Below are 23479 nucleotides of genomic sequence, written 5' to 3'. Positions count from 1 at the left end.
TTCTTCATCACTGGCACCAATTTACCATCGGCAATAACCTCTGCCCAGGTCCTTCTGAACAGAGTCCAGGCGTGGTGCCTTACGAATAACATGACTATTAATAGCAAAAAAAGTCAAATAGTATTATTCAGAACCCCCTACAACAAAGACGTTATTCAACCTGCTCTTGGTCTCAAGTACTTCTCCGATATCCTCCCACAAGTGGAGGTTGCCAAGTTTCTTGGTGTGTTTATTGACTCATGCTTATCATTCTCTAATCATATTTCTTACATCCCAGCAATAATTTTGAGACAAGTAGCTATGATTAACCGTGTGAATTATTTTCTTCCTCCTGACATCCTAGTTACCCTCTATTATTCCTTTATTTTTCCTTACCTTTCTTATTGCGGATCAGTTTGGGGAAATACAAAACGGTCCTTCACTAAAAAACTCAAAATTGCCCAAAACCGTACCATTAGAGCAATTTTTCAACTTCCCCGTCTATATCCAACTCGTGATTTGTATTCAGATTTTGGCATAGCTCCACTTGATCAAATTATACAAAAACTAAACTTATCACTTGCTTACTCTGCTTTCCACAATAATCTTCCACCTCAACTACTAATCTATTATAATATTAATAATTTCGACGCCCACTGTCTCCGTTCATCCAATAGAGCCTTTAGAATTCCTTAATGCTTTTCTAGTGCTGCTCAGCAATCTCCCATTTACAAATCTATTATTCAATGGAACAAAATACCCTCCAATGTTGAACTAGCCACAAGTTTCTGCAAGTTGTATAAAAATATAACAAAACTTATAATATAATTTAATCTTTCCATTATTAACCAATTTGCTTTAATTACCCATGTTTTATTCTTCTATTTTTTTTTTCAGTGTTACTTTAATTTTTTCTTTTTTTGGTCCTTAAGAAGTTATCTTCTAGGATCTTTATTATTATTGATGTTTTTGTTATGTTTTTTCTTGAATAAAATTGAATTGATTTGAATTGGTAAGTAGAGGGCGTTTACAATTCTCTAGGATTGACGTTAATAATTTTTTTTTAGAACGTACTACTCTTCTATTTATGACTAAAATGAAACGAAATGCATAACGGCAGGTAACATTTTCAGTTAAGACAGTGAAAACAACTTTAGTTCATAAGATATGAGTTTTTTTAGTCTTTTTTTTATTTTGTTATGTAGAATTTTTCATCTTATGTTGTTTTCTTGTACGCGTTAACTGATTAATCTAGTTCTTTTTTGTCTGTTTTTCCTCGTTGATAAAGGATTACAGACGCGACGTCAAAATATTCGAGCTTGTCCTGATATATGCAGTTTTCCGATATTTTTCACCGTTTTAATTAAAAACTTTACCAGTTATTATTCATTCTCTTTCCATTTTAAGTATCTCTGGGATTCATCCAATAATTACAAGGTCCAAGTAACTGCAAGTTAAAATTCCATTTAAAGAAACTGGAATAAAACCTCGAAATTTAAAGATCTCATTTCGATAAAGATTAATCTTAAATTGTCTTTGAACCGAACCTCGTTAACATAAAAATAACTTCAAAATTAATAATTAATAAATTTGGGTACAATATTAAATTTATTGAAGAATTTGTGTTGCGTGTCTTTAGAATAGAATTATTACAATATGTTCCCCAGATATTTATTATGGAACTTAAAAACAGAAAATTTTCTCTTAGAAAAAACGTACTCGGTTCAATATACGATAGCATAAATTAATATTTTGTTTCAGAAAAAAGAAAAATATATTTATTAGTTGTTTTTCAATACTTCTTAATAATGCTATACAGGGAAAAATCCAAAAGATTTGGTTCACGCACGGATGTTGTTACACGAAAGCCTAAGGGAATGAAGAAATAACGGCTGAAATGATCACCTTTTTTTGTGGAGAAACATTACTTTTGCAAAGCGGTTCAATTATTTTTTGCACAACACAGGAGACCCGTTGTACCATCCATCCCCTGCTCCTATGTGTTTTTATCGGCATAGAGAGGCATTATTCCAAGACTTCATGAAGTATTCCCAATTATCCCTTTTTTCACAGATTTGCTCGATAAGAAAAAAGATATCCGACTTGGGAAAACAAGAAACTATTCAAGGCTACGGTTTATTGGTCTCCCAGACATCTTTCTCTGGTACAGCCTTTGAATCCTTACTATTATTAAAGTTTTATCCGTGAATTCACAAGCGCATACAGATAAAATTAGGGGGAATATGGAATGTCTGACACTATGCACGCACGAAAAGAGTCTATTTCGGGGGAGCGAACATTCGTGAAAATACAAGAAATTACAAGGAAACACATCGAAAATTTCGGGGATAGGTCCGAAGTCACCCTCTCCCCTGCTTTTGTGCCTATTTGTATCAAGTGTAGGAGGCATGCACAATGCCTGCACAAGAGATTGATTAAAAAAAATTGAACGAACAAAACAAACAAGAGTTGGTCACCCCAACGAGAGATAAAAACATACATTATGCTCAGAGACGTGTTCGTATTTAGAAGGGCCAGGATATTATAAATAGTCCCATCCCCCAACACCCCAGGAATGTGAAGAAAGTAATTTTTGTACTTTGGAGGATCCCCACCCCACGTACCCTCAATTTTGGAATACGAAAAACAAGAAAAATTGATTAATATCTTAGTTTCCACCCAGGGGAAAAGCTAGCAGGATTAGGACTCCACCCTTCCTGGGATGGTTAAATCTGAGTCAGTAAAACATACACAAGAACATGGGCTTAGGCAGGCAAAGCAAAAAAACAACATTAAAGCAAACATTCGCTTCACATTGAAAATACCTTTTTCCCCATGTCATGAAGGATCTTGTCTTGCTGCACAGAAAAGAGAGGAAGTGTTAGAATTGACAAAGGTCCAAGAATAAGAACTCCAAGCACAGGATCTTTTTTTAAATCCTGTAATGACCTTAAAGTAATATCTTTCTCTTAAAATATGAATTACTAAAAATATCGCTAAGGTTAATAACCTAATTATTACTCTACCCTTTTAAAGAATAGAGAGGTATGTTATGGGCAACATTCCAAAAATGAAAAAAAATTATGATTTTTTTTTATTTTAGAAACCAATAAAAAAGCTTTTTACTTCATCCACACACAAATTATAAACCAAGTAATTAATTTTCCGTTATACATAGTGCCTTGACAGTATAGAAATCGAGAAAGTGTCCCAAAATGGAATGGCAACGTAATATCAGATCGAATATTGCGTATAATACACTATGTTTATTATGTACTAAAATAAATCACAATATATAAAAAATACATTTATTTAATCTTATTAGTCATACTGACTGGGAATTATTAATAATGCCTCGATTAATTAATTTGTGAATAAGAATTACTGCCCTTTTTACGTCAACAGCGGCAGCAGATACAGCGTTTCCGCAGGATATTCACAAGTTCACAGAATTCCTCATAGCCAAAAGCACAAACAAATCCACACTAATGACATATCACACTTGCCCTCCTCATCAAACCACATTGTAATTCCGTAAAGTAAGTTAATTAACATAAGAATGAAAAATGGTCTATGTTTGGTCAGTTAAACTAATTCGCAAATGAAACAAAAAATTCGGAAGTGAAACAGGTTTACATTCTTAAGAATCTTAAGTAAACGCATGCGATAAAGCCTATTTAGCCAATGCAAAACCATTGTTGCAGTTCAATAGTAGAAAGAAAAATATTACCCGCAAAGTTTAATTGAAATGAGAGAACATATAAACAAACTGTTTTCTTCATATTCTAGATACAGTTATTTTCAACATGGAGCATCTGTTGGCTCAATAATTTAATCCATTTAGGTGCCATTTGAATTAACTGCACAGTACAAAGATTAGAGTAAACTTTAAAAAAAGTAAGTTTTAATTCCTGGTCTTGAATTTGATATTTCAATCATCTAGAGAATGTCCAAATCTTTCTGGTGTTAGTACTTGAAGATGGAAAATATGTATATATACATATACATATATATATATATATATATATACATATATATATATATATATATATATATATATATATATATATATATATATATATATATATATATATATATATATATATATATATATATATATATATATATATATATATATATATATATATATATATATATATATATATATATATATATATATATATATATATATATATATATATATTTATATATATTCTTCCAGGAAAAGTTTGATTTTTTTCGTCTAGCACATAAATCTTTCCCAAGGAAAAATATAAGTTTCTCTTCAGCCAATTAGGCAATGTTCCCTAAAATAAATAGATCGGGTAAGAAAACGATTGGATAAATTGATAAATTAGTAAATAGCAGCGAATGTACATTTAGCCAGTAACTTTCTCACTAAGATGAATTATGTCTGTTTTGGACTGACGGTTTGTGCGATACAGGGACAAAAAGTTTAATAGTTTTACTACTACATAATTAAATAATTCCCAATGGATTTTATACCACAGGCTGATACCACAGTAAGATCATATTGATAAGGAAATAAAAAAAAGGAACACCCATTTTTATGCGGACCTTTTCCTGCTTCTATCGTTGATATTCATTATTTCTGGCATCGCTTTCAGTATAAGTATAGTTACGGTTTCAGCGGTAGCCGAAACATTAAAAACTAAAAAATATTTTGAAAAAAAAAATGAGAAAAACTGACTAATGAAAAAAAATTGCTATTTGTAGATGATTCAAGAATGGTAACTATTATCTTGATTACTCTTTATAGTAATGTGTTATTTTGAAATTCAATTTATAGTAATTAAAAAATTGCCTGGTACCCCTCAAAAATGGGATCTGATCGAAACAAAAATACACCATTAAAATCAACATTGTCGAAGACCCTATAAAAGCAACTTTACAGCCCCCTGTCTTGAACAACAAGAAAAATCAATTATTTTGTGAGGATAACACTTATCTGTCCTCTTTTTTCTTTTTCTTTTTTTCTTCTTCACTGCTAGCGGGGCACTGGTATGTCGTAGAGAGCTGTTTAAGGGCTCATTTGCAAGGAAGTTGCTATATCTTGCGCCTTTTGTAACTAACTACACGCAATATTTAAAATTAAAAGCAATTTTTGACAAAAAAACTACTTCTTCTACAAGATGACGAATGACGTCATAACCGTAGGTCACAACCATAAATAATGTTATAGTAAATCATTATGCTGACGTCAGAAATATAAATCGACACAGAAAAATAAATGATGAAGCAGCTTTATCGTAATGATGAGGACTACCGGAACAAATTTAGACAAAATAGCCCCATTTCCTTTGGTTCATTCCTTACTAGATCCATTCCAGATCAGATCAATTCTTACTAGATCTACTAATTCTTTCTGGGTACGATGTATAATTAGAATTTCCCACTCAAAACTTGTTTTTCGCTCCTATTTTAGATAACAATGACATTTAATCTAAAAATTCACCTTTGAATCATAAAAATAAGCTCAGTGCTTTTTTAAACGTGAACTAAATGTATCTGATAAATATTAGTATATTTCATTAAATATAATTGGGCTTGCAAAATAGTTTGGGTATGATTATACTTCAAATAACTACGAGATGCCCAAAGAAGCCTTTGATCATGTTTTACAGAAATAGTATAAGCCAGATTCGGACAGGGGTCGAATGTCTCTTTGTGGGCCAGATTTCAAAGCACCCAATGAACGAAATGTTCTAGTAGGAGCGATTTTGATCGTTTTTTATTCGGATCAGAATTCATAAAATTTGTCTCTCGAACTCAGGAAAATCGTTTAAGTAAAAGTTTCATTTCTATCTACTGGTATGGATTGTCCACTAAGGATGGTCCACAATATTTTGTTTCTTTTTTTGAAACGGAAATAATTTTCCTTCTTATAAAAGAACAATGTGGCCAGTGTATTTTTTTCAGTCAAAGACCATCATGTTGGGGAATTTCGTTATTAGTGAATATCGACGAAAACTGTCTAAAGCGCCTCTCTTTGCCAAATTATGAAAAGAAAAAAAGAAAGAAAATATGGTTTTGGAAGTCAGATAATAATAACGATTACGATCTATTAGCCTTTATTAGCATTATTTATAGTTAAACTTATTTTTTGGTATTTGCTTGTCGAATAAGCCACAGTTCAATTCAACTAACATGACAAATTACTTTGCATGATGATAGTTATCTAACTAAGACAGACACTAGATAAAGATTTTAGAGAACAACAGTCTAGTTTCAGGAAAAAGAGAGGATGTAGTCCATAGTTAGAGTGAAAATTGAGAAGCATCTTACTCGTCAGACCCATTCAGTCCTCAGTTTTACAGATTATGAACAGGAATTTGGTTCAGCTGATAGAAAAGCTTTTTTGAAGGTCCTTTCCTTGCATAATATAACATATAAGATTATACATCGGGCTTTGATTAAATTTTCGTTCTATTGGCGAAATGAAAACCGAATCAGTCAATAAAAAAGGGCAAGAAAACAGTGTTTTCTCCAACTAAAATAAACTTTTTTATTGGCGGTTCTTATTGGCTGATTTTTATCACGTTTTGTCTGTAAAACGCCAAAATAAAATTCAGCTTTGCTAAATACAATTACCAGAACACTTACTTGTTGAAGTTTCAAACTCAGTTGGGGTTTCAGTTTTCTGCTCCCCGTCATGCTCCTAACTGCACCAATCCGATAATAAAGTCGATCATGCGGTTGACAGTCAACAAGTCTGGAAAGAGGAGTCGTACCCTTAGTTAAAAATTCTAAAACATTTGGAGCAGAAAATAGGGTATTTTTTTTCTTTTAGTAATTTGTTTGATTACCGATACGTTAAATCAAACAAGGTGTTAAATTAAAAAAAAAAACTGACAAATTTCAAACGCATTTTTTTGGATAACTTGACCTGTATCTGGGTTTACTATTTTCAAGAGATAAAAATTTATGAGGACTAGCCAAAGAGCCTTTCAAACAAAAGAAGTAAAAAAGAAACAAAATCGTAGCGTTTACTCTTTTATGAGGACCGGATAAAGAATAAGCTGCCGTCTTCCCCCATATAAAAAATAATAATTCCCCTTGCCCCTCCCCCCAAAACCAAATCATCCCTGCCGTGAGATAAAGCAGGGTATTCTCTCTTATGATAATCAGAAGCCAACTAGACCATGATTGCCTTGGTGCCTGACTGTGAACAAAAAAGTAACCTGGTATTGACTGATGGAACGATACGGTATTCAATGCTGGTCGTAAGCCGTAGACAGAATCAAAAAACTAACCATCAGATCTTTGATTGATTATCACCGCGAAAGACTTATCTCACACATAAGGCTGAAAAACTTAAGAGTATAACCCGTGAGTTCATTGCGCAGACCCCATCGGAACATTCATTCAGTCCATCTCCAGCTCCAGACGTCTCCTTTGGCTCTTTATATTGTTTTAATTCGTCACTGGAGTTACATAGCTCGGCAATTGTTGTTCTAGGTCTAGTCTAAGATAAACATACTGTCAGATAGAGAAGTCTCAGTTTCAGAAGAGATTTAGAGGCAATAAGTGAACGGTTGACAATTGACTATGCAGCTATCCTGATAAAACTGCGACAGCAGAGCCCTCTTTCACCTCATTTGAAAGATGTGCGTGGCTGAGCTGAGATAAAAACAAAATGACCGAAGTCGAGATGATACATAGGGAGGCAGTGAATCACAAATTCAAGGATGGCGCTTAGGAACACCGCGGATGGCCCAGCACAGGATGCACAAAACTAAATATTTAGCTCTTCAAACAGGCAGAACTGGTCTGCATTCAAATGTCGGAAAAGCATGTTCACTCTTTGAAATTTGACCAAGAGCATTTTTAAAAGATAACTCCCCTTACACTTCCTGGCTGATGGGCCATGATACGGAGATCAGCACCCTCGGTAGGGATTGTGAAGTCCAATGCCGCATTATCCTTTTCTTATAGTTTACAACCGATTGCGCCTGTCGCTAAATACATCATATGGTTAGAATTAATTTTGGATTAAATACATTTGAGATTAAACAGGAATTTGTTTATTTGGGTATTAAGTTTGGCACGTCAGAGGGGGTTTCTAGGCATTTAGAGGATTGTAATTTAAGGGGTAATAGACTAAACAAATATGTTATTAAGAAATACTTTAGGTCAGCTAGTTGATATGAGAATTCAGAAAAGAGTGTTCAAGACAAAAATAGCTTATAGTCTACATTTTGGGGCAGAGGTTTGGTGTTTTGCTAGCGTAACTAAGTTAGAAGTAGTTCAAGCTGAGATGCTTTGAGAGAATTCGAGGCCAAAAGGGTTCATTTTGTTCAGTGGTAAAAGAAAGAGGATCTGGGACTTTTCTTTGAACAGTGCTAGGTTGTTTAAAATAGTGAAATTTTAGGACAAAATAATTAGGTTACCTAGATTTTGGCTTCTTAAGCCAACTTATTTGGAGAGCTTGAAGGATGGGAGACGTAATTCTGATTCTGTAGAAAAACAACTATATCAAATTGGCCGTCAAGCATCCGTCGGAGCAAGGTATTCCGGCCATATTTGTTATAAGCATAGTCGATTAGCAAAGAGCTTATCATTTATTTTTGAAATGGAGTTGACCCGGTATGTCACCTTTAGTGCTTATGGCCCCGGGGTTATTTAGGCCACAAGTCAGTTGCAAAAAATTCTACAATAAATATACTAATAATTTTGAATATGATCAGGAATTTAGAGGTTTTTTGACGCTGTCGCGTTGAAACACTGGTCAATACCAGCCTTTGACCTCACACAACCTTATATCAGATGTACCCACAAGAATATTTCCTACATATATTTTGGGACAGTTAAAGGAGGAGGGACACGAGTTTGATTAAAAGAAACATAGGCAAATTATGCAAAATTTGGTACTATCCCATTTTGCAGGCCTCTCTAAAAAGTCAAGTTTGGTTGATGCTAATGAAATAAAATAAAATAGTATGACTATATAACAGTTTAAAAACAAACTTGGGCTATATATTTGCACATTAGAGGAGGGAAGGGGTGGGGTTCAAAGCATTGCATATATTAAATAGGTAACCTAACCTAACCTAGGTACCTTTTTCCCTATCTAAACTCCAAAAAACAACACTTTAAATATCTTAAAACCACGCTATACAATGTATTTCTCTACAGCGGTATCTTGAATCAAACAGTTCATGGTAACGAACTGTAAGTAAGGAGCGAACCGGATCAATAGTAACCGAAACTCTAAAAAACGGAATTTTGATACCAATAGGTACATCAGCAGAATCAGCCTGGGAAAATTTGCCTTATTTTCGAAAAAAGGGGGAAACAACCCCTAAAAGTCATAGAACTGTAATGAAAATCACACCATCAGATCCAGCGTATCAGATAACCCTACTATAGAGGTTTCAAGCTCCTGTCTGCGATTACGGATGCATGTTTATTTGTTTGTTTTTTTTTTTTTTTTTTTTCCCAGGGGTGATCATATCGACCCAGTAGTCTTAGAATATCGTGAGAGGGCTCATTCGAAAGGAAATTAAAATTTCTAGTGCCCTTTTTAAGTGACAAAAAATTGGAGGGCAACTTGGCCCCCTTCCACGCTCATTTTTTTTCCAAAGTCACCCAATCAAAATTTTGAGATAGCCATTTTGTTCAGCATAGTCGAAAATTTAATTAATATATCTTTGAGGATGACTTAATCCCCCACTGTTCCCAGGGGAAGGGCTGCAAGTTATAAACTGTGCCCATTGTTTAATACAGTATTGGTTATTGGGAAGTATACAGGTGTTTTTAGGAGGAATTTTTTCTAGTGGGAGGTCGGAGTCGTAGTAGTGGTTACGGGGGAGGATCTTTCCATGGAGGATATTTCCTTGGGGGAAGGAAGATTTCCATGAAGGGGGCGCCAGATTTACCAGCATAATTTAAAAAACGATTAGAAATTAAATTAAAAAAAAACAAGTTTTTTTCTGCTGAAAATAAGGAGCAACATTAAAACTTGAAACGAACAGAAATTATTACGTATATAAGAGGGGCTGTCCCCTCCTCAACGCCTCGCTCTTTACGCTAAAGTTTGACTCTGTCTCACAACTTTGTTTTTTAAAACAATAAAAAACTTTAGAGTAAAGATCGAGGCGTTGAGGAGGGGACAGCCCCTTTCATATACGGAATAGTTTCTGTTCTTTTTAGTTTTAATGTCGCTCCTTACTTTCAGTTAAAAAAAAACTCGTTTTTTTAGTTAATCATCTTGTGAAAACGGGTTTTTCAAAGGGCCTCTTCCGTTTGACTGTAGCATCTCTTGTTGGACTTCTTTAGAGAGGCCCGCAAAATGGGATTGTACCCAAAACTTTACAAGGTCCTACGCACCTTAAAAATGTCAAGAGTCTAGAGAACCTGAGCTTTGGGTCCTCCTAACCTGTGTAGGCAGAAAACATCCTACTTGTATTTCCAGCACGTAATTTGCATTTTATTTTAAATTTAAAAACAGGTTTGCATCTATAATTTTCTCTTCACGATTATTGCAACACAGATGTGCAACGTTATATTTTTATAACTAGTTAAGCTGCCAAAACGAAATCTTTATAACTGTATGAATTAGCGGGTTAACATTTTGCACATTACTATTGATATTTTTCTTCAAGCTATTACTGGCTGAAGTGATACCTACTTTGACTGATAAATAGCCTCAAGCTAAAATCGTGCCTTACATTCTCATTTTCACTTTTGAAGACATTTTATAGGATAGAGTAAAACAAACTTTTTAAGACATTCTATAGGATAGAGTAAAACAATTAAGCAGCGACGGTTCTGGCCTTTCTTACATCCAAGAAAAAATATTGATTAGCCCCCCCTGTCTTCTAAAATTTAGCCCCTGTCTCCATAGAAATACAAAAATGACAAAATAATTGTAACTGTTCGATTATTTTTTTTGCAATTTTGCGCCTGGGGCAAGTGCCCCCTCCATACGCCCCAAAACTACCTCTGCAAGCAAGGGACCTTTTCGGCTATACCTACACCCCTCTTTAAATCCAATGGAAATTGGAAATACATAATTTGTGCTATACATTTGCACATTAGGGGGAGGGGGCGGTAAAGTAACGTAAAGCGCTTTTACGAAAGATGTAAGTACGTATTTTAGGATTACCTATATCCTTCCTAAAAGCAACTCTCTTTAATTTGCCCCCCAACACCACGCAGTGTGTAAATATATAGCCCAAATTACATGTTTTGCATGCATTTTGCCATACATAATTCTTTTGTTTCAATTGAAGCAACTTAATAAACGAGCAACGAACAAATACTGACCCGTAAATAGTAATATAGGTATATCATATACAAGGATATCAGAGAAGATCCCGTACAAGGAGTGTATTCCTTACCGCACCTTACGTCTTGGTTCGTATTTTACACTATTATTAGTTTTATTCAACAGCCGAATACACTAGAAACTTGTTCCATAAAAGATAATTAAAACACAATTTGAACATCCCGATAATTGAAACAGGTACACAAACAGGAATTTAAATCCTGGGTGGGGGGGGAGGCAAGATAGGCAAATTGGTACTTTCCCACTATATGGGCCTCTAGGGTTAACCGCTGTAGAGTAGGCAATGGTAAAGCCCGGTTTTGACGTGTTAACCGCTTTAGAGTAGGCCATGATAGCGTGGTTTTCATTGCGTATACGATACTAAACTGTGTTTTTTTGGGGTTTAGGGGGGAAGGTATCTAGGTTAGGCTAGTTTACGCATTTAATATTTGCTATGCCTTAACCCCTCCCCCCTCCTAATGTGCAAATATATAGCCCAAATTTGTTTCTAAATTATTATATATTCATCTTATTTTATTTTATTTTATTAGTATTAACCAAACTTGACTTTTTAGAAAGGGCCATATAATGGAAAAGTACCGGCAAATCGTATGAAATGCCTAAGGAATAACGGGAAAATGTTTCGCAGTATGACAAAATAAAGGAAGGGTAAAAATTTACCGATTAAATATAGCTTACATGGTTTTTCAGGGATGTAATACTCTCTTTTGGCGTTTTTGATCTTTTATGTACATATTTGCCATATGAACCTTTTTGTAGAAGAAAATAAACCAAAACAGTCTTTGTTGGTTTAAATCATTTTGAGGTACATCGTCAAAATGAAACTGAAATTTTAACAGAAGAAATATCCCGAGAATTGAAAAAGACATCGGGCTGCATGACGCTCAAGGAGCGCGGAGATATACTTCAGCATCACTTTTGGTACCAACAGCGGGGATGGATTTACCCTCGCCTTGATTCTTCTTGCCCCCCTTTAAATTTAAAAAAAAAAATTTTTTTGGTATTTTGATTGAAAAAAAACTTTTAGCACTTTCATTGGAAAAAACTAAAATAAACAGGCTGTCCTAGATTTTGAAATATATTTTGCCCCCTCCCATATTTTGTTGAACTAACACCACTGGAGATTACTAGCAGCTTCACTGAAGTTATAAAAACGTATCAATCCTCTATTCCTCATAGGACTTTCACCTATAGTTAAAATAGACAGTAACTTTCGTGAAAAGGCTAACAATAATAAGACACAAAGAGTCAGTGTAAATGGGGTCCGGCTTATTTACCCTTGGAAAATTACCCTGCAGAGTATCCCCCCGAAAAATCCCCCACCCTAAGAAAAATTCCTCCCCAAAATTCCCCCATGGAAAGTTCTCCCCAAAGATAAAATTGAGCAGCCAAAGGGAAATCAAGACAAATAAAAAGAACTGAGAAAAGTATATAGTTGTACAAAAGCTGTTATGAAAGAGGGGTGGTGGGTCATTGTGCAGTCGAGGGGGGTGCCAGATGCCTAAAAGGGCCTACTTCAATGCCCAAACTGTCTAAATCTCCATGAGTCTTCACAGAAATATAGGAAAGGGTGTAGGGGCGGGGGATTAGTCTCGTCTCCCCTCATTTAGACTAAGTCTGAATAAGGGGGCTACAGGATGATACCTTCCTTCTTATCGCAGAAAAATGTTTCTGACATTTATCTTAAAGCCTCATTTAACTAAACAAATTTACTTCATGTTTCATAAAATATATGCCATGCAGTGTAGTTGCGCATCAACTATTATGAGGCGGTGGATCATTTTGTAGTTGGGGGGGGACAGATGCATAAATGAGTATATTTTAATGTAAAAACTTCCTAACTTTCGTTGAATCGTAAAATAAATACATAATTAGATCTAGAGAGGGGGGAGGGAGGTAGAAATTAATATCTAATTCCTCTAGATTTCCAGCGATATTTCTGATCTAGGCCTTTATTATGATGGTGAAGAGTAACAATGAACCCTAAGAGATCCGAATTTATGCAGAATAGGAGGGAGGCTTCCCCCTCCACAACCCCCTTGTTGTCGTAAAACTTATGAGAATGTTCATTCTGTCCGAAACTGAGGGTTCTAGAACCTTTTTTAAAAGCCAAAAGAGATTGGAGAGCAACCAGCCCCTGTCCTAGAACCCTTTTGATATCGGGTCCTTTTGTAATCGCTAAGGACACCTGACCAACATTTCGAGGTACCGATTTTGTTCAAAAGAGATGAAAATATCAACAAATCTAAGTCCAAGGACGGCAATATCCCCAGAGACCTTGGGATAAGGGCCGTAAATTATGTGAACTATCAATTCTTTACAGAAATACTTTATAGTAGAAAAAGGGGGGCATGTTTGATCTTAGAAGTCAATATGTCCTTTTCAATTCGAAAGCTATTGGAGGGCAATCAGCCTCCCTCTCGGTTCTTTCTTTGCTATCCGGCCCTCCTCTAACTCTTATATTATCGAATAAAATTTTGAGATAACTGTTTTGTTCAAATACTTTGAAATGTCTATTAAGTTTGCCCTCGGGGTTGACATAGCCGCCACAACCCCAATGTTAAACTTTATTCTACTCTGCTATGATAACTCAACCCCCAGAAACACAAAAAAGAAATAAAATAAAAATGTAAAAATAAATACTATATGACATTCTCCACCACATATTCTGTCTATATTTTTGAAAATTGGTAGAATATTCCAAAATTCCTTCTTTTTTTCATTATTGTTATGTGTCATTTCTCTGTGGCTCTTCAATTTTGCATGTGTGGGAATTTTCCACAGTGTGGAATTATCCAGATGGAATTATCTGCGGGGGGATTTTCATGGGGGAATTTTCCAGCGGGAGAGGCATAGCACCAATGTAAATATAAGTGATAATACAAGAGAGGAAATTTAATCTTAGACGGAATTCTTAAAGGATATTCCTGTTCAGAATAAAAATTATATTATTAAGGTCTGTTCGTTTTCCTGGAATATATAACTTTGCGTACAGCATTACCGTCTTCTCTCCTCTGAAACCCTGGCTAAAATCTCGATCTGAGAAAAATACTATTTAAGACGTAGAAAGCCCTAGACCGAAAAAAAACAACATATAGCTTCCTTTAAATGCGTGCATAGCTTCAACCGGACAAGCACTCAACTTCACCCAAGTTATAGAAGAGCAGCCAAGCATAAGTCACAAAAATGGAAGATGCACAATGATGTCAACGTACTTTTCAGTTATTCAAAACCGGATATACTATTCTTGATTGCCATCTTAAATTTAAAAACCAAACCCGCTGATACTATGGTACTACCGTATATGTGATTTCACATTGATGACCTCATTAAAGAATGTGAGATGATTCTTATGACGTATAATATGTTAAGAGTTGGCACAAAATGAGTTTGAATTGACAGGATAAAGTATGATTTTTTTCACTTCCGAACATTTTCTTAAGAAAAAGTCATACGCGATTTGGTACTTGTTAAGAATCCGATGAATACGCGGAAATTCAAGTTTCTTTAATGCTAATGAAATAAAACAAAATAGGATGAAAATATAATAGTTTATCTTAAATTACCTTAAATCGCATCTTCTAGCGATTAAGGTTGAAGAACCTGTAGATGTCGCCAGGTAACGTTGACACGATAATCTTCATGTCACAGCTGTATTATCAATATTTACATATATACAGGACAACAGTTCATAACACGGCTCATAACAACAGGACAATTAACACAATTTTCATATTTACAGGATAGTTTGGTTTCCTTGTTGGGTGTCACTAGATGTATCAGCGGCCGGGCGTAATTGAGGGCTAAAGGGGGCGGAAGGCACCTAATAGACCCTGCTCGATGATGCTGGTTCGTCCCATTGTGTCTTCAGTGACTTGCCGCTCCAGTCATGGTCAACAACAATCTTGAAGCTGTCAACTGGGCCAACATGGTAGATTTGCTGAGTGACTTCCAGAGTGAAACAACGTGATTGGTGAAGATGTTGAACTTCTCACGCTTTCTGCTAAATTCTTGACGCAGTTTTATGGGATTTCCTCGTGTTCTGGCGTATTCATTGCGATCGAAAACGGGCTTGATGGTGTCACTGGTCATCATCTTAAATGCGAGGAAGATATCTCCTCTTCTCTCTATGGTACGTTAGGGCAGACAGGTCAGGCTTTTCTAGTCGTTGCTTGTAGGAGATTTGTTTTTTGTCAAAAGGGAGCTTGGTTGCTCTACGCTGGACCTTCTCAAGAATCTCCATGTCACACTTAAAGTGCAGGTTGGCGACCGACATGCCAAACTCAAGATGGGGACGAACAAGGGCTGTGCAAAGCTTCTTGATAACTCTTGGTTGGCGACTTGTTACTGAACGCTTGATCAAACCAAGGACCTAGTTTACTTTAGCTGCTTGGTTCCGACAGTGACTATGAAACTTAAGCTTATTTTCAATTAATACCCCAAGATCACGCTCTTCCTCCGCACTCTGAATGGGCATATTGGCACCCGCAGAGTCAATAATTTGATAACTATGGTTGGGATTGTTTGGACGAGATGAAGAAATTTACATTTGTGTGGGTTGAACTCAAGCGTCCAGGTTGTTGCCCACAGACAGAGGTTGTTGAGATTTTCTTGCAGAGAAGAGTAATTTTCAGTAGAGGCTGCTGGATCAAAGAGTTTGGAACCGTCTGCATACAGTTCCAAGCCATTCTTGACCACCTCAGGAGCGTCATTTATGCAAAGGTTAAAGAGTGTCGGGCCTAGTTTGGTCCCTTGGGGGACACCACTCATAACGTGAACTGGCGTGGAGTAGATGAGGTCACCTCTTTCATCATATACAGCAGCAATCTGGGTTCTGTTGGATAAGAAGCTGTAAATCCACTGGGACAACATCATTGTCTATCTGATATACTGACAGCTTGTCCATCAGGTAGCGGTGAGACATTTTATCTAAGGCCTGAGCTTGATCCAGTAGGAACACGTCGATTGAGAAACCCTGCTCCAGCAGATCAGTTACAGATTCATATGCTAGTATAAGCTTTGTTTCAATAGACATGCCTTTCCTGAAGCCATGCTGACCACCAAAAAGAAAGCCATTCTTGGTCATATGCGCTATGATTGCATCATTGACTATCTTTTCAATAAGTTTGGCCACAACTGAGGTCAAGCTGATAGGTCGATAGTTCTCAGCCTGGGTTCTAGATCCTTTCTTGAATACTGAAGTAATTACGGCTGTCCGCCAATCTGCAGGTAGGCTACTAGTCTGAAGAGACAGCTTGAATAGCGAAAAGAGCGGCTCGGCTACTATATCTTCAAGTTCTTTAAGGAGCCTGGGATGTATACCATTTGGGCCTTTAGCTTTATTGGAATCTAGTTTACTCAGCCTTTTCTTAATGTCGTCCATTGTGAAGTAAATTTTCGGCATAGGGTGCTCCACCACCCTGGGGACAGGGGACGGTGTCTCGTCAGTGTGGTCCACTGAGAAATTGGATGCAAATGTGTTGTTCAGCAAATTGGCAATGTCCTCCGGATCTTCCAGCTTTTTTCCTTCAGGGTTGAGCAGGAATGGCATAGTTCGTCTACTCTTATCTTTAGCAGATACGTATCTGTAGAATCTCTTTGAGTTGTCTTTGATGTTTAATGCCAAGTTATCTTCATAGTCAGCTATGAAGTGTCTAGTCAGTTGCCTCAGTTTAATTTTGCTCTTGCAAAACGATCCCAGTGGTGTGTGCATTTGCATTTCTTATATTTTGAAAAAGCCTTCTTCTTACGGTTCATAGCCCTTTTAATAGGCCGATTCAGGTGTGGCGGTGTTTTTGGTGCCTTCACGAATGAAAATGAAGTACATGTCCTCTCAGCTTGGAGCAGTGTTCTTATAATTTTGCCAGGCTAGATCATTGTCTCCCCTTGACAATCACTTGTTCCTATTCTATTGCCCGTTTTATCTCCCTGATTTTGCTGTAGTCGGTGTAAGTTCGTTTAGTGCAATTGTTTTCCGTTGACTAAGCAGCAAGTCATGGCAGAGCAGATGCAGACGTGGTCGCTGGCACCAATAGGGGGAGGTACTCAGTGTTCACTAACAATCCTGGGTTGTTAGTGACAATATAGCCGAAAACAAATTTGGGCTATACATTTGCACATTAGGGGGGGGGGTAACGCATAGCATATATTAAATACCTAACCAAATCTAATCTAACCTAGCCAAACCTAGGTACCTTTTATTCCCCCTAACCCCCCCCCCCCCCCAAAAAAAAGAAAGAAAGAAAGTTTAAATATAGTTCCCGGAGTGAGAAACCCTTTGTTTATACAGCGTCTCATATAAGTACCAGGTAATACCTATCTGATTTTTGCAATACAATTCTTGCGTGTTTATCGGATTCTTAACAAATACCCGCGATTTTTCAAAACTTACGTAAAATTCCCACCGAACGTAAATTTCGCAAATGCAGACTTTTCTTGCTACTAAATGATTAAAAATAAAACAATTGATTTATGACAATCTAAGATGAACTCTAACACCAAATATGACAATTGATGACAATTTTGACAGGTTTCGTATTTGCAAATACTTGAAATTAGGAAGGCCATCTGCCATCAGAGGTGGCACGTACCAAAAGAAGTCTTCTGTCAGCAGAAATGGTTTCCATACATTGCTCAGTTGACAAAATTTCTTTTTAGCTGTCAAACCACCATGACGATTGTGCAGCAAACTGCAAAAAAGCCTGATGGAAAGCGTAAAAGCAACTGTTGCGTGAACCTACGGTAAGGCGACAAAACAAGACCGGGAATAGTTGCCAAGGCTGCTAAGTTATAATGTCCTTACACAATTTTCCCTAGGAAATCTGTCTTAAACGACAACAAATCCCCTTAATTATTAATTTAGCAAGATTTTGGCTTAAAATTTTGAGCTGTATTTCACGAAAAAATTGCCTTTTAATTCTGTTCAGAAGTTCAGATGAAATAGCCCTTGAAAAAAAATTTAGTTTAGAGTAAAATTTAGAATTGTCGTTGTCTCATCACAAAAACGGAGAATACTTATTATTTGATATTATGGGAGGGAAAAAACCTGAGGCCTATTGGGGCCAAGAACCCCATACCCGTGTTTTAGTACATGGAACAGCGTTCCCCCCCCCCCGAAAAAAAAATGCTAAAAAAGGCTCAGCCCTGACAAAAAATTCCTTTAAAATTTCCGAGACTAATTCGACTAACTTTATAAAAACAAATAGCCGGAAAAATTCGGAAAGACAATTCACTGCTAGGTAGAAATTTTAAAACACCAGTCATTTCTGACGACAATGTCCAAATTTTATTTTGTATTTCCTTAAGTACTTGAACATGTAGAATTTTATTAACTATGTTTTAGAATGGAAACAAAATAAAGCCTTCAAAGTAGAGCCAACCAATCATTTGCCCCCCCCTCCTAGATTTTGAAAAATACTTTTTATTGATATTTCTATTGAGAAATATCTTTTTTCTAGTGTCTTCGCTGAAAAAAAAAGAAAAAAATTGAACAACAGAAATCCCCCCTCCTCCTACATCTTCGTGAATAGACACCCCTGGTTAGATTAGCTGGTACTTCCACATTATGTGGACACCTTTAAAAATTCAAGTTTGGTTAGTACTAATGAAATAAAACAAAATAGGATGAAAATATAATATTTTATAAAAAAAATTAAGGCTATATATTTGCACATTGGGGTGGGGTGGGGGGTAAAGCATTGCATACATTAAATACATAACCTAACCTAGGTACCTCCCCCCTAACCCCCCCCCCCCCCAAAAAAAAAGAAGTTTAAATATAGTTCCCAGAGTGAGAAATCCCTGAATACTTATTTATGCAACATCAGATAGCATCAAAACTATGCCTTTGTCGAGTGGATGCCTCGGGTTTTCGTGACTGGTTTTTAGAGGTACCCACATAATGGAAAAGTACCGATTAGCTTATGAACGACTCAGTTATGGGACAGATTTTCATATCTTACCTACAAGCTGCCAATCTTGCCGCCTCTTCTTGTGTAAGACCCAATTTGCTCACACGTCTACAGAATGCAACTAGTGCGTCGGAATCAATTTTTCCATTTTTGATTAATGACCAATTTTGGTCACTCGGCAGTATCATTGCAACACCTGTAATATAATTGCTTTTGTAAACTTTTGTGGCATAAAAACAACGTTTTTATTTCGAAAAAGAAAAAGGAAATAAAGTGAGATAGACCCCTCTGCAGGTGGCAATTGCAGATACGTAATTACTTTGTGAGAGGTAGGCAGACCAGCAACGATGGCGAAAAAAACTTTTCAGTGCCTCTACTAAGACTATCAATGGCATATTCAGGACTTGTGGTCGTGGGGGAGGGGGGGGGGGGTTGACAAAAAAATTAAAAAATGCATCAGAAAGTTGTTTATATACAATTTTTTTATGTTGTTACGAGTCGGACAAAAATTTCGGGGAGGAGAGTTCAGCCTCCCCTACCTCCGAATACGGCCTTGAAGACTACCAAACATAAACTTACAAAATTCATAGCCAATTGAAATAAAAAACTTCAAAAAACTTGTTGTCGCTAGCTTGTAAATTATGGAATTGGGTACTTACGTGTTATCCCGACAACAGTCAAAAACTTTGCTCTTTCTGATATGAGAAAAACCGGTTTGTCTCTCTGCAATCGGTTATAATTAGCTAAGTCTTAGTGAGAAAAACTACGATACAGGTATATTTTAATTAAATATTTACTATATAGAGGTGGTTAGGTATTTAATATAATGCGTTTTGGGCGGTCTGCTTTGAACAATTCTTTGTTGTAGTTTCCATAATCTTGCTACTAAAGTATTATATTTCCATCAGATTTTGGAATATTCATTATTATCAACCTAACTTCAATTCTTGAGCGTTGACGGGATAACACGTAAGTACCCAGAATTTTTAGATTTGCCCCTTTGTTTTGGGCACGATAATGTCTAGATTAGACATTTTTTTTGCAATTAATATTTGTTAATGTTCTACCTAAGACTGAATCCTTGAGGCCGCTGGCAGGGGTAAGTGCATGCGGTTACGCGGGGGGCTTCTGGCCCACCCACTCCCAAATAAATAGCGACAAAAACCACACTGACTTTCCATCATAAACATCAAGAACAAGAAGAAAAATAGGGAATTGTGTTCTCAAGACAGTGGAATTCTATTTTTGAATGAATATTTCGATCCTATGTTCAAGGGCTGTCCTCAGCAAAACATAAATATATAAAAGAAATGAGACTTAGAATAACATACAACCACTAAATTAGAATTTTAAAACAGTCCCAGCATCCTTACTTCAGCGAACTTCAACCAGGACTGGTAAATAAAATGAGGTGAAACAAGGCAATTCATTGAAGTGAAAGAAAAATAATTAAAAAGACGCTTTCACTGCTAATCTTTACTTTTTGGCAGCTAATCTCGAATGTCTTTTTGTAAATGGTTCTGTGTCAGTGTATACTGGTTTTTTAATATATTTTGTAAAATCGTTTTTAATTAAATTTGTGTATAGAGCATTTATTGAGTATTCTCCAAAATCAATATTTAGGGAAATATTATTATTTATCTTAAGTCTGATTTCAATTGCTTCTCAAACAACCCGTTTTATCCCTAGGTTATTGCAAATAAGCGCGGATTCTTGACCACGTGCCTCTGGATATGGGGTCATCCCCTAACTAAACACTCCGATCAGGGTTGCTGCAACCTCATGTGGCGGGTGGAGCCCACCCCGGGAATATCAGTATCTAGGTTAAACCTAGCTCTAATCAGATTCCAGGCCTAGGGTCGGTTGGGCTAGCGACCCTCCACCTTAAAATCAAGTGCTACGCAAAGTGACTACATAGCCTCGGATCTGGACCTCCTTTTAAGATCTCGACCTACGCGCGTCAACGGACATGCTGACGACGTCAGAAAGACTGACAGACTGAACCTTCTAGACGAAAGGGGGCTTCGAATAGCCACCTGGAATGTATTGACCCTGAATGCACCTGCATCAAAGAACCTACTTTCTCAAGAACTTCGTAAGAATAAAGTGGCGATTGCAGGTCTCACAGAAACCCGTCTTTCTGGAAGTGGAGAAGAGCGAATACGCGATAATCACTCATTAGTCTGGTCTGGAGGGAGCATGAGAAGAAATGGTGTTGGCCTCGCGCTAAACGGCCTTGCAAGAAAGGCCTTACTCTTGCACGAAGCTGTATCGGACAGAATAATGAAGGCCCGCTTTGGGCACAAGCATGGCAATATGACAATTTTTGTATGCTATGCCCCGACCAACAATTCCGACGACGTAACCAAGGAAGAGTTCTACTCTGCTCTGTCCAGATGTCTGTTAACAGTGTCCCTCCACGATGTCACTGTTCTTCTCGGGGACTTCAATGCTACAGTGCGAGATGATATGGGTGTTTGGCGTGGCACAATTGGACCTGTATCTCCCGACCCACTGAACAACATTGGCCTTCACCTACTTGAACTGTGCTGATCCCATGAACTTGTGATTGCAAACACCTACTTTCAACGTAAGACTATCCACTAGTACACATGGTATAGTAACAACGGTCACTCAAAGAAGATGATTGACTACGTCATTATTTCTAAACGCTGGAGATCATCGCTGAAGAACTGCAGAACTTACAGATCAGCAGAGCTCGGAAATGCAGATCACAGGCTTGTGTGTGCTGATGTCCAGCTTTGCCTCCATGAACAGTGATCGGAAAGAAAACAAGTAGGAGCGGATATTGGGAAACTAAAGGAGCCATATACTCGCCAGAAGTATAGTGTTGAGATATCAAATCGCTTTGAGCTCCTGGACACACTCAACAACAGCGAAGACGCCTGGAAGTATTTTAAATCACAGACCAGCGAAGCAGCACAGCTGGTGATTGGCAAGCGGAGTTTCCCGAAGAAATCGTGGCTAACTGACGAAACACTGCAGGTCATAGAGCAAAGGCGGAGGGCAAGACTTCTTGGGGACATGGCCACCTATCGAAGGCTTAATGGAGTGCGGAACAGACTTATTCACCGAGACCGAACTCAGTTTGTTGCAAGGAAAGCCGATGAAATCGAACTAGCAGCAAAAAAGAAAGACATGGGTAGCCTGTTCAAGCACCTCCGCAATCTCACAGAAAATAAAACATCAGCATTGGGACCCGTCCTATCCAGGGATGGGACACTTCTCTCTGATGAGGGTTTTTGTCTCGAGCGGTGGAACGACCACTTCTGCTCACTCCTGAACAACACTAGCCCGTCTATGCCTCCTACTGATAGTCCCAGCCAACCTGGCAGTCCAAGATCCGAAACAGATGCTCCTCCAGACGAGCCTTTCAGCCCATCAGAAATTGGAAATGTAGTAAAAAGGCTCAAGAACAATAAAGCTGCCGGTATCTGTGGCCTGAGTACGGAGCTGCTAATATTTGCAGGTCCTGTTATGCTCCTGTTTCTCCGCACCCTGTTCTCTACAATCTGGCAAACCGAGATAATTCCCGAAGATTGGCGGAAGGATGTCATTATCCCTTTGTGGAAGAGAAAAGGTTCTAGAAGCGACTGCTTGAACTACCGTGGAATAACACTACTGTCTGTCCCGGGAAAACTTTTCTCAATGGTCCTGCTAAATCGATGTCGAAATATCATTCGTAAAATCCGGCGACCGGAGCAAGCTGGTTTCATGTCGGACCGTTCAACCATCGAGCAGATTTTTACGATCCGACAAATCATAGAAAAAGCCACGGAGTTCCGACAAAAAGCTTTTTTACCTTCGTCAACTACCGCGCTGCGTTCGACTCAGTGGACCGAGAAGCTCTTTGGTGGATTCTAGAATCGACAGGCCTCCCTGAGAAGTACTGCAGACTCTTCAAAGCTCTACACCATGGGACGGAGAGCTGTGTTCAAGTGAACGGCCACCGCAGCCCGTTCTACCAAATCACGACTGGAATGCGCCAAGGATGTGCAGTTGCCCCAGAGCTCTTCAATGTCATCATAGACTACGTTATGACAAGGACTACTTCACGTCTCAGCTTTGGACTCAAGTTTGGAGATCGTGTCATTACAGATGCTGATTTTGCCGATGACTTGGCCATTCTGGCGGACTCCATGGAGCAGTTGCTGGAAGCGCTTCGAATCCTACGAGAAGAGGCTGCAAAAGTAGGATTGCAGATAAACTGGACTAAAACGAAATTAATGGCCATTGACCCATCCTCTCCTGCTGCCAA

The 23479-nt window shown here is 37.4% G+C and overlaps 1 protein-coding gene across 1 annotated transcript in view; it reads right to left on the bottom strand.

The window, feature by feature from the left end:
- The window catches only part of LOC148953904 (sodium/calcium exchanger 1-like), a 177581-nt gene that overhangs the window by 89053 nt on the left and 65049 nt on the right, over nucleotides 1-23479 (bottom strand). The window contains exons 6-8 of the mRNA XM_089086009.1: nucleotides 19252-19396; nucleotides 6604-6712; nucleotides 2805-2918 (exon numbers count right to left, since the gene is read on the bottom strand). Coding sequence (XP_088942135.1) covers nucleotides 2805-2918; nucleotides 6604-6712; nucleotides 19252-19396 — 368 coding nt within the window. The remainder of the gene's footprint in view (nucleotides 1-2804; nucleotides 2919-6603; nucleotides 6713-19251; nucleotides 19397-23479) is intronic.

Source organism: Artemia sp. Qi Xiang Cuo, chromosome 3 (genome assembly GCF_049724085.1).
Source record: "Artemia sp. Qi Xiang Cuo chromosome 3, ASM4972408v1, whole genome shotgun sequence".
NCBI lineage: Eukaryota > Metazoa > Arthropoda > Branchiopoda > Anostraca > Artemiidae > Artemia > Artemia sp. Qi Xiang Cuo.
The sequence above is the reverse complement of the archived record's forward strand: the minus strand, read 5'-3'. Positions and strand labels throughout refer to the sequence as shown.